The following is a 13,089-nucleotide window of genomic DNA, read 5'->3' on the forward strand; positions in this document are numbered from 1 at the left end:
AGATAAAAGATAGTGTGAATTTACTAAGACAAAAAAGTCATATTTATTCTTAGCTATTATGTGACAAATTGATTTCTTGCTAATGTGGCAATGAGTTCAAATGGTAAGACAGTTTCTGTGATTGCCCTGTCTCTGTTGGCTCTAAATTGTTTTTCTTTTATATCTCATTTCTACTGTCATTTCTAATGGGTCTGTATCACCATCACCCCATGTTAAGATGAGATACATATGTCCTATAGAATAAGACATGATACAGTTATAGCATGCTATATATATATATGTGTGTGTATATATATATATATATATACACACATATATATATATATACACACATATATATATGTATATATATATATGTGTATATATATATATATATGTGTATATATATATATATGTATATATATATATATATATATATATGTATATATATAGTTCATGCTAATGATATTTTGGAAGGACCCACGTGAAGCTTCAGTGTGCATTCAAAGCAAAAACAAAAGGGGGTGGGTGGAGTATCTCTTTGAACACTTGCAAAGATTTCTTTGCACATTAGCATTAAAATACTATAATACATTAAATGCAGAATCTGCAATAACATTTCCCTTTCATGGCAGAAGAGAACAAATGCTGAATACACTCTTGGTGGGAGGATACAGAAAGAGAAGAGTAGTTTCTGTTCCACATCTGTGTCTTTGAATTGTGAAAGTCAAGAATGTTTTCTCATAACCTTGCGAAAATCTGCTGGGGTTCTCAGGACTATGTATCTGACTGTAATTAGAGAATGTTCACAGTAGTTCCCTTATGTGAGGGGGCTTATCATCCACTAGGAGTGGGGTAGGGGTGGAGGGAGGAGGAAAAATACTTTTTTTTAAGTGAAATCTATTCATTAGCTAACTTTAAAAAAGAAAAAATTGAACTTGAACAAACCTATCAAAATTTCTCTGGTCAGTCTTTTATTACTATCTTGTCTTGAGCCCTTTTTTTAATGACATCTATTATCAGATTGAAATGGCGATTGAGACGCTGCAAAAGTCTGACGGTCTGTCCACTCACAGAAGCTCTCTTCTCAACAGCCATGTAAGTTGCCTCTTCTTCATGTAAACTAATCTCTTTGCTTGTTCTGCATGTTTAGCTTGCCTCTAAATGCTTGTTTTATTTATTTTGCTTCTTAACCTTCCTTTCTCAGCCACTTACAATCTTTACATCATTCTTAGCTTAGCAAAGTATCTCAGAAGTAAAGGCCTTGGGGTCTCTTAATTAGGCTTTGATAAAACTTTTTGGATAAGAACTTAATACATTTTAAATTTAGCAACTTTACACTTATTTGTAAAACTAGCTAGTAGGGAATTTGAAAATCTTTTGTTTGATTTTGATTTTCCATGAAGAAAACATATAAACCTGCATTGATTTGTGGTGTAAGTAGACAATCTACTTTCTATTTGCATAGAAGTAATGATTCATTTCTTTAAAGCAACTTAACGGTAGAGCCAACAAAATAATTTTTAAATGGCATAGAGATACAAGTAAGGTGCTGTCAGGCATATATGAACATTTGGGCGGCCTTGAAGGTCCAGGGCCTGTAAAGAATTGAAACTAGTCCCAAAAAAAGAGGAAAGAAAGAAGGAAGGAAGATAAAGGAGAGAAGAAAGAAAGTAAAAAGAGTGTGAGAATGCCATATTTTGAATTGAAGCTGAGAAAACAGAATGAGAACCATATTTTTTCAGGTCGTTAGTGTTCATTGTTGTCAGCTACCACTAACTGTACCCCTGGTAAGTGTGGAAAGGACTGAGACAAATTTTATACATTAGGAAGCTAATAATTTTATATGAAATTTTATTAACTTTTACTCAGACTTTTGTAATCTTTCATATACAGTGCTTTAAAATGTTTTTAGAAGGTGTTTTCTGAATAGATTAAATAACTTTCTTGACATGAATAGAAAAGTTTATTTTAAATGGACATTCTGTTAAATTCATAGCAATAAATTTTTAGGTTAGTTTTCCCCTTTGATTATATAATATAAATATCCTAAATTCAGGAATAAAGTTATTTAGGATATTTAAGTGATACCCTTTTTGTTCCTTTGGCTAATCTTCAACTAAAAAACCCTATATTGTAATAGAGGAAAGGAAAGGAAACATTAAAATTTCTTTATGTGGATTTGATCATTTGAATAATCCAATTTAGTATAGTTTCATTTTATGAAAGTTATAACTTTACTTTATATACAGAGGATATAGTAGGTGGTATGGGAATATCCATTAAGGTGAAATTGAGGTTCATTTTATGAACTGAATGAAGGTAAAAGAAAAAATAATTCTGGAAGGTTTTAGTTAATGTTCCAAAGCTATAGTAATTCTTTTTATTTGTTCTGATGTACTTTTGTTTAGATGAGAAAATTTTAAGTTGTCTTAAGGTGAATGGGGCAAAGGTTCATATTAAACAGATTAGGAGGTGTGGATAATGGCTGTAATTTCTTTGGTGAAGGAGTGACATAAACATGGAGAAAAAATGATAATATGTATTCCATGGCTTCTCTCTTTTTGATGTCATCCTAAGATGTTGGTAATATATGTATAGTATTCCTTTGTGGGGATTTATATGAAAAATCTCCTTCTATATACCACAATTGTTCCTCTTGTATTTTTGTTGAAATTTGTACCTTTATATTGTTATGTTAAGGGTAATTTGCAGGATGCTATTAGCAGAGAGGAACATAAGCATATGCATAAGTTTGTGTTTTGACCCTGTGACATAAAGTTTGTGGGGTTTTCATTGTCCTTGTGAAAAAAAAATATATAGGAACATGAGAATCAATCAAAATTCTCTGTTAACTCTTAACTCTGCAAATGTTAAGGCTCTTTGTCTCACAGTAAAATTCCATTCAGATTTTATTTTTACTTGATGAATTTGTATATGTGACACTACATATGTTTAAATTTGAATTCTATTTTATTACCTTTTTTCATTTGGGAGTTTTAATAAACAATAATGTAGGTATGAGAGCATATTTGTGTGTTTTTAACTGTTGGTTTGTTTAAATTTTTCAAATATGTTGTTTTTGAAATTTTCTCTTGTAGACTGCATGAAGAAATAATTAATGTTAATGAAGGTGTGAATGAAGCAGCATAAACAGCAGACAAATGTTTCTCACTCTGTGTCTTCAGATTGTTTATTACCTAGTATGGAAAAAAATCATTCATGCCATTTTTCAGTGCCAGAGGCTTTCTTAGCATATGGAAACAGTGATTATAAATACTTGCAAATGCATTGATAATTTTTTCTCTCCTAAGTCATACCTATGATATCCTCAAATTCCTTAAGTTTACTCATAACCATACCTAAAGTAGAGTTCTTTAGAAACATAGCTGATTTGCTAGCAGGATTTAGTGTAACAGCATAGCCAGATACTATTTATTACTTACATATATAACCATGCTCACAGACAAGTACCCTACTAGAAGCACCTCTATTAAATTAGTGATCTTCAGAATGTTCCCAACCTTGTAAGAATAAAACCTCCTTTTTTTGCCCCTTGAAGATTAATGATACTTCTAATTTTAAATATGCTTAAGAAATTTGAATTGGTCCTTTGTATATGTTCTAAGTGACATCAAACAGCTTAAGGTATTATAGACTTTGTAAACTTAATTGGTTTTCAACTGAGTGGAAAATTTGTAGTGAAAAGATTTTGAAAACCATTAACTTTTTGAAGTTCAATAAGTCAACTTACTGCTATTCTTTATTACATGTAGAAAGACACATAGCACAAATTTAGGTTTACTAAATTCATAAAGTAGGTGATGAACTCAGTTTTTGGACTACAGATTTTGACTTAGGGAAACTTCTATCTAGCAAGGTAATAGTTCCCCGAATTGATTAACTTCCATAGAAAGGTATCCTTCTTGTCACCTCATCTATGGCTTCAGGGACAGAAAGCCAGTAATAGGATCATAGGATAAGGCTGGAAGGAACCTTGGAAATCATGTGTTCCAATTCCCTCATTTTTTTCATGGGAAACTGAGGCCCAGTAAAAAGAGCACTGACTCTGGAGAAAGGAACCAGGTTTAAATCCAACCTCTAGGGCTTACTACATGTGTATCCTTGGACACAAGTTGTTTACTCTCCCTACATCTCGAAAAATTCTATAAATTCTATAAAATAAGGGGATTGGCTAGATGTCCTTTCAGGTTCCTTCCAACTCTAAATCTGTGACCCTATGATTTCAAGTGACGTGGCCAAGGTCACACAGGTAAGAAATAACCAAGCCTCAGTTCAAACCCAGATATTCTTGAGTTCAAATCTAGTTCTCTTTCCATGATACTGCTCCCCAGGCTACTTTCCATGTAGGAACAGGAGGTTATTTCTCAGTAAATAAAATAGATGGTAGGACATAAAGTTAAAAGTAACCTTAGAGATGAACTACCCATCTTCATGTCATAAGAACCAAAACTTATGAAAGTGAAATTCCACCTAGTGAAATTCATTTAATAGTTTTCAAATTTTTCTCTAGAAATTTTCCATTCAGCTGAAAACTAAATTCACAAAAGTTTCTATGATACTTTTAGCACTTAGAAATCAATTAGAACTTGTGCAAAGGACCAGCTAGATGTCTTAAAACAAACTCAGGGATAAGGACTTGAATCCTGAGTTTGATAACATTCTTAGTTTGTAGGACCATTGCTTTGTATCCATTGTTTGCCCCTTTTCTCTATGACCTTAATTATTTGTGTAACTACTCCCTTACCTGGTACAGATCCCACCCTTCCCCACATCTTCTCATTCTGGGTACCCATTCCTCTGGTTATTCTGATATTTGGTGGATATCAATCCATCACTCCGGTTGTCTAACTTATCACTCACACTTGAGACATCATGACCAGCCTAGCTCCTTTTGAAGATTAAACTTAATTTCACAAAGACCCTTGAAGTTAAACTTTTTAATTAAAAATATTGCCACATTTTGATTCATCTTTATGTGTTTATCTCTGTATTAAAACAGGGATAAATGTGATTTTGAATTTTTTTCTTTAATATACTGCTGACTATATTTGTATAACCTTTGAATCAAACTCTAAGGAATGTCACAACAGTTATGAATCAGCACATTGTCATCTGAATACCAATAACCTTCATCATAGTTTTCCACCCTGAATTATAGAAGCCACCAATTATAAGTGAGCTACCTTAAAGTAATTTTTTAAAAATTTTGAATTTTTATAATAAATTATGATTATGTGAAGATGTTACAATTCATTTTTTTTTGTATTTGAAGGTTATTTTAAAGAAAAAGCATAACTCCAAATCAGCACCATAATAAAGTTCTTGAATACTCAAAGTTTTTTTTTTAATAAGCAAAATGTGCCTCATACGCATTAATGGAAAGAATAGTGATTCAAATATAGACAGTTTACCGTTTAAGAACAGAACATGTTCCAAAATTTTGTGAATTGGTTGTTTGGATATAGAACACATTTCACCATCTAAACAATGCTGTAAATAGTGGTTTAGGTTCCTAAACCTAGTCCTCTATTGCAGATGATCATTTAATATGTAATGTGACTAAACTACAGAATTAGAACCAAATTATCAATATCCCTTTATAACAGTTTCACTGCGGTAAGTAGTATGGACTATGTTGCAACAACAATGAATTTCTCTTGACCATAACTCTCCCAACAGGAAAGGATTCCTGCCCTCCATTCCATACTAACTCTAGTAATGAGAATAATACATTGTTGAGGCTTAATCTTGGATTCCAACAAGCAGAAGTGAGAATACACAAGTTAAGGCAACTCCATCAAAGATTCCCTTCAGTGGAGGGAAGCACCAATGAGGCAGTGTTATGATCCCTTCAGCAGTCAGTTAAAGCCTATGGACCTCTTTTCAGAATAATGTTTTTAAATGCATAAAATATGTAGGATTACAAAAGAAACCAAAGGTTAGTGAAAATAACAGTGTAATTTTTTCTCCCATCCAAGTTGACAGACCCTCTGAAATCTATCTACAAACCTATTGGGGGTCTTTGGACTCTAGGTTAAAAATCCCTGTTATAGAGAGAAGGGCTCTGATTAACAAAGGTAGGGGGCAGAATCGTTTGTAAATTCATCGTTTGTGATTGAAGGACCATCTGTGTTTTCACATGAGGAAATGCACTTTGGAAGACTGCTTAGAAAGAAAGAGCTAAATGAAGAGTTCTTAACATTTTTTATGTTGTGGGCCCCTTGGCAGTCTGGTGAAGTCCATTGATCCTTTCTCAGAATGTTTATAAATGCATAAAATAAAATACATGGGATTGCAAAATAAACCAATCATATTGAGATATAGTTATCAAAAAATTAAACTTGCAGACCTCAGGTTAAAAACCACTGACCTAGATAATGGGTTATAATTTGCCTGAATAAAATAATTACCCAATCTCTTTATCACACTAGAATTTTACTAGCTTCCTGGTCACTTTTTTTTGACCTCTATTTCTTTTAAGTACTATGGAGTGGTATAGCCAGTTAACCATCTTTATCCACACTTTGACATGTGCATTGAAATGAGGTCCTTGAGTATTGCTATTTCATAATGCTGTGATAGAATGTCAGTGTAAAATGGAACCATGTGTAGAACCTGGCTAACTCATCCTGGTATACATAGTACCTGGTTGAACTTAGTAATGTTAACAATAATGTTAATCTTTGATACCATTAAGGAATACTAAATTTTGTTGCTTTCTTTAAAGAGTCTAATGTGTAAGAAATAGAGTTGGGGGAGGGGAGGGACATCTATTTTAATATAGGATGCAAATCATCTAACCAAACCTCTTTTGTATTCTTTCATAAGAATAATATATCTCTTTTATAGTCAAGTTCTTTCAAGAATAGTGCTGAAAGGGTCACTTCCTTGTATTCTATGTGACTAAAAGGATTAATGTATGGTCATAAAGATCCTTCCCCACTTACTACATATATAGTTTTCTTAATAGATCAGCTTTTTGTTTTCAAAACATAAGTCCATTACAAGTATAATTTATGATTAAGAGATCTCTTCTGATCAAAAAAAAATCCTTTTAATTCATAACTACCTTTCTCATAGTTTCCTGGGATACTGTCTTATTGCTTGGCGTTAAAAAGTCCTGACCTTCAAATGGTTTCATTATTTTAATGGATTTTTATTTCGCTCCTAATTTAGCTTCTCATTTTTTTTACTACAAAGATCATGTGGCTAAGTGATTTGCAATCTGCCTAAATAGCATTTTATCTAAGCTAAAGGCAGCTTTGCCATTTTATATGTTTTCTTTATATTTTTCTGAGTTGTAAATAATTCAGCTTTGCTAATGGTGGTGGGGTTTTTTTGCCAATATATGGACAATGTAGATTGTTAAATGCATACTTGAAAAATGGTTTAAATTTGTCATAATTTGCAGTAATTATTTTTGAATTGTAGCTATCTTAAAATTTCATTTAAATTATAAAAAACCTTAGGGGCATTTATTTTCTTTCCTATTTGTAATTCAGCAAATGATCATCTCATGCCTTTTGCCACTGAAATATATCCAGCCTAAAGCAAAAATCTTTGTTTTATGTTCCTCTTTGACTTTGCTATGCCAACATTGTAAATATAAGTTATGACTGAAATAAGGTCTGTCAAAATGCACATCATTAGTAAACTGCACTGAAAATGAATCCTAATAGGTTATAATCCATCTGGAAGAAAAAGAAAAGTCCCAAATGTTACACTTAGAAGTTAATTGGGAAATGCATTTTTTTAATTTGTCAATCAGTATTTCCCTTTGGGAAAAATAGAAAAATTTCACCTTCCTTAATCTATCCTGATTAACACAGATTAAATGCAAAGGTTGCAAGATGTAATTATCTTGGTTTCCACCCTTAGATATGCTTATATCTGTTTATTAGTAGAATAATCAGGTTTTTATAAACCAAGCTAAAGGTTAAAGGTTTCCTATGGTATATTTTATAGGCTTTTAAATCATACTTATAAACAACTAATTTAAAAGACATTTGTAAAATTCCATAACCAAAGAAGCTTAGTTTTTTTAAAAAGGGGGAAAAAATCCCAGAGAACTAAATTCCAACAAAATTAATAAAAAGGAAGGCAGGGCGAAAGATTTGTATTTGGAGTGAAAGGACTTGGATTCAAATCCTTACTCTCTGTGGCTCAGTTTCCTTATATGTAAAATGAGGAATTGGACTCCAAGTCTTGCCCAGCTCTACTCTATGATCCTCATTTTATGACTATATTCCATTAAAGTGAAAATTAATGTAAGAATAATATATCCAGAAGTCTCAAGTATGTCTCTAGGTATCTTTGAAATTCTATTAGCACAATAGACTCTAATCCCTTGATTAGTGATTTGAAACAGTCTTTTGACTGTCCATGTTATTCTCAAAGTAAAATAAAAACTTTTACAAATTACATTTTGGAGCCCAAAGACCCAATTTGCAATTTTTTGATGTTTGTGGATCTCGATTGTACCTTTAAAAAAAATAGGCACCTTGAAGAAGTAGATTACTAACTATTGCTAAATCTTGTATTATTACTTGGTAGTTCCAAATGTCTGACAACTGTCCTCTTCACCTCAACTATCTGACCCCTTCCTTTTCTAGTAATTTTCTGAGACTGTCAAATGTGAAGGGAAGAAAGCCAACAGCAAGATTTTCTATGTAAAAAAAGATTAAAGGACCCCTCTGTTAATGGAAGAAAAAAAAGATAACAGCTAGTAAATTTGGAGGAGGGGAGGTACTTCCTCATGACTGCAACTGAATTGTACTTAGAACCAAATTGCCAAGATTTTGTCATTTATTATGTAATGAAGGAAGAAAATGAAATTGCAAACTGTAGAAATATTCTCTGAAGGACATGCAAATCTACTCTTAAGTGGCAACTACATATCAAGAAGCTAGATAGCTATAGAGACGTATAGTCTCTGGATATATACATATATACACATAATATATATATATGTATATATATACATATATACACAATATATATATATATATGGTCTTTGGATAAAGTATATATATATATATGTATATATATACATATATACACAATATATATATATATATGGTCTTTGGATAAAGTATATATATATGTGTATATATGTATACTATGCATATTATACATCTATATCAGAAACTAATCAAGTTACAATGATCAATAGTTTTTTTGGCCATCTGTACAGTCATTTCTGTTTTACCACACAGCTGATCCAATCTGTGTGTGGGAATCATTACTATGACTGAAAAAACCTAATCAACCATTAAATATTCAACTTGGTGGCAATTCTTTTCTGGCCGTGGCTAATATGAATTGGAAATAAGGCACTTGTGGATACTTTTAGCTACCAATACCCAATTTTTATATGAATCTTTCCAGCAAAATCTTGTTTTTGTCATGAATTATTTGAAGAGATTCTCTGTTTTGTTTATGTGTACATAGCCTTTAACTCTAAAATATTTTAATGTTGAGCATGAGGTAAAAAGCATTGGTTACCTGTTTTCATGGAATAAAATTTTTGTTGCTATCCTAACTCAATATCTTTTGCAGCATTACTGTGAATCAAATGTTTTATAAAATATGCTTGTTATAATTCTCATAAAAGTCATTGTTGTTTTGATTTCCTCAGATGATTCACTTAAAAATTAAGAGGAAATCTTCATGAGAAATTAGCACAAATAAAATTTTCAGGAGTGTTATCTTCTTGTCAATTAATTAAATCTGGCCAGAAGACAAATACAAAATTAAGGAAGTTTATAGAAAAAAATTGCATTTTTGTTTTGGATTAAGCAGATTATTTTAATTTGGCTTCCTTCAGTAGTACAAGTATTTTGTATCATGTTCCTTTAAACATCCAAAATATTTGCACAATTTTAAATGTAAAGCCAACTATATCAAACTTTTCCTAGTCCCTTTTAAAATTTATCCTTTCAACTTTAGACTTCCCATATGCAACCTTAGGATTTTTCCCCCATCTATTCCAAGTAAATTTGCTGAGGACTCTTGACATTTTTTACCCCTTTCTGTTGAGATTCTATCCCTTAGGGCTGCCCTGAAAATATTTATTTATTTGTATGGAAAATAGGTCTTATAATCCTCTGAATCAAACTTCCCTTTTCCTTTGTTGATTTTGTATGTGTCTCATATTGTTCATATTGAGTAGGACTTTAACTTTTTAAAAAGTTTCATGCATTTGCTTTGTCAAATATTTTTTATTCTCTGCCTAATATATATTCTATTATGAATCATTATGCAAATAACAAATATACCTTCTATAGTTATTTGAAGAGTACTAATAAAAGGCAAGCAACTTAACTGTGCTTGTATATGGAGCCCAATTGAAAAGAGACCAAATTTTTGGTCACTATGCTTTTGTGAGCCCTGTGGAAATAGCCCGTTTTAACCATATTGATGACTTAAAATAATTGGACTAAAATAAAACTTAAGGCAAGTCTAATTCAGGTTCAGTCATGTAGGTAGAATTTTTTATTTCAAAAACAAAAACCAGGAAAGAGATGCTAGTTTGAACTTCAAATAACTAGAATTACTGCTTATCTGCCACATTCGTGCTGCTGCCATCTAAAATATGGGTGAATACCAATTGTTTATGTTCATTATAGGAGAATCAATTAGATAGCATTTAGGAAAACATTAGAATGCCTTGGGGGAAATGATTACAAGTGTCACAAGTGAGGAATTTTTATAATTCAAGCTGTAAGTAATACCTGTAATAATGATAATAAAATAAAATTCAAAATATACAAAATTTTATTTTTTCTCTTACATATTTGTAAAGGCCCAAATATTCATGAAAAGATGTATAAACATTTCTGAGTCTATCAAAGAAATTAAATGTATGGTACCAGTTCTTTAGGATGATATTTGCTAAATTACCAAATACTTATTTTTACCTGTTAAATAATTATAAGAAAGTACAATTTCTTTTGGGGCCTAGTAAATAACCCAGCTCTTTTGCTGAGGAGGTCTCAGGTTGGACAAGACTCTGGATTTGGAATCAGAACTGGATTCAAATCCCAACTCCACCAATTACTATTACTATCAGAGTACTTGATCAAGTCACTTAAGGCTTCAGTTTCTGCATTTGTAAAATGAAGGGGTTGGACTAAATGACACAAAATGTCCCTCCTAGCTTTAAATGTATGATCTTATGGTCCTAAGGTGAGTTTTTGTCAGTGCAATATGGCGGAATGAACGTGTGACCGGAAGCCGTTGGAAGAGTTTTTATATTCAATAGACTGTGCCACTTTTGTGTAATGTGCTAGTTACTGGAATGTGTTCATGTTTAGTCTACTCCATAGCACTTTCCTACACTGTAAAGAACACCAAACTTGTCATGAGATAAGACATGGGCTCTAACCCTTGTCTTGCTGGTAACTAGCTATGTGAGCCTTAGTTTCCTTATTTATAGAATAAGAGTAACAGTTCCGGCCCTTCCTCACAGGAGTTTTGAAATGATCAAATGAGATACTGTAAGTGGAAGAGCTTGAACTATGAACCCCTATGTAAAATTTAGTTGTCACCATTACCTAATAATCAAGCTTACCTATGCTTCTCCTGAATTGTCTTCATTATGTTTATTTTGTGCAACAACTAAGCCTGGCCACATATGCATTTTTTGCATACAATGTATGTATTTTAATATATATGTATATGTGCATCAGCCTAATAAAATGACATTCAATCAGCACAATTATCAAGTAGGAAAATTTATTGTAGGCAGGAAACCTGAAAAAAATCGTGTTGAATGTTTTCTTTTTAAAAGTCTGAAAGTGGCACCCTATTAAGTTTCAAATTTAAATTCACATTCCAAGTCTAATCACAAATCCCTGAAAATGTCAGTATAGAAGGGGAAGTGCTTAGAAAGTTAGTTGAAGTTGTGACAACTTTAACAACTCCTTCTTCGCTTCCCTATTTAGGATTCAACATAGGAGAAGCTTCACAAATTCTCATATTTCCATATTGAAAAGTATAGATTAACCTTAGACATACATTTTAAATTATTGAATTGTGGAGCAATACACCAAGATTCTTCTCAGTCATCCAGTAGCTGCATTCCCAGCATGTTGTGGTAGAGAAAGCAGGGAAATAGAAGTCAGCAGACCTGAGTTTTGATCTACACTCTAGTATTACTTCTTTTGGTGACCTTGGGCAAGTCACTGTCTACGTTTCAGTTTCCCTATCTGTAAAACAGGGACAATAATAAATGGTCCTGCCTATTTTACAACTGTAATCCTTGTTAGGACCTCAGAGACTAGAATTGTGTGCATTAGAATTTTTTTTTTATTTCTTTCTGCATGTTCTTGCAAAAGAAAGCATAACCCCAGGGCTATCAATAAGACTTAAATTGTTGTTGAGTATAGACATGTCAGCAAATCATCATCCTTCTGTGGCATTGCAAAAATGCTGCCTAGAGATAGAAAGTTTCAAGATAGTTCTAATAATTCATTCCTTCCTTTTTAAAAGTCAAAGAATTAAACCTACAATAACTATCTTTAACTACTACAACTTTCCCCATCACAAATAGATACATATATAGATAGAAAAATGAATAAATAAATATCAATTGTATTATACTCTTTAACCTGAGTTACCAAGTTTCTTCCCTTCTGGCAAGAAATGACTGAGTTTCTTCCCTTCCTACCTTCTAGAATTTTTTTGCTTAGCAGATAATGCTATTATTATGTTATCTCATGATAATTTGAAACAAGTAAATTAGGAACCCTATGAAAATTAATATAACCTTAATATAAGGGCTCATACAAGACAGCTTAGTGTTGGTATGTTGTAACAAACCAACAATACAGATATATTATGTGCCATGCCGTCAGTCTGGATAACATGGTTTTTCTGTTCCATGATGGTATAAATTATATTTGTGACTAGTTAACATGATTATCTAAATTCCCCAATGGAAATAACTCTTTGTCTCCAAAACAACATTCAATGCAGTGAAAATCAGTGTGTCACTACATGCTTTTGAATATTTGGAGAGACAGGCATTGTTGGAGGTCACAGGTTTATGACTTCTGCTATTTAACAGACATTTCCAAGCATTTT

At 32.1% G+C, this 13,089-nt stretch overlaps 1 protein-coding gene across 5 annotated transcripts in view; it reads left to right on the forward strand.

Annotated features, from left to right (window-relative positions):
- Positions 1–13,089, forward strand: part of RFX3 (regulatory factor X3) — a 329,994-nt gene that overhangs the window by 237,795 nt on the left and 79,110 nt on the right. For 4 of the 5 annotated variants that reach the window (XM_021006282.2, XM_021006288.2, XM_078152509.1 and 1 more), the window contains one exon: positions 1,003–1,077. The exons of the other annotated variant lie outside the window; for it this stretch is intronic. In XM_021006282.2, coding sequence (XP_020861941.1) covers positions 1,003–1,077 — 75 coding nt within the window. The remainder of the gene's footprint in view (positions 1–1,002; positions 1,078–13,089) is intronic. 5 annotated transcript variants of the gene reach the window in all.

This window comes from Phascolarctos cinereus, unplaced genomic scaffold (assembly GCF_003287225.1).
Source record: "Phascolarctos cinereus isolate Bilbo 61053 unplaced genomic scaffold, phaCin_HiC Scaffold_4;HRSCAF=312, whole genome shotgun sequence".
NCBI lineage: Eukaryota > Metazoa > Chordata > Mammalia > Diprotodontia > Phascolarctidae > Phascolarctos > Phascolarctos cinereus.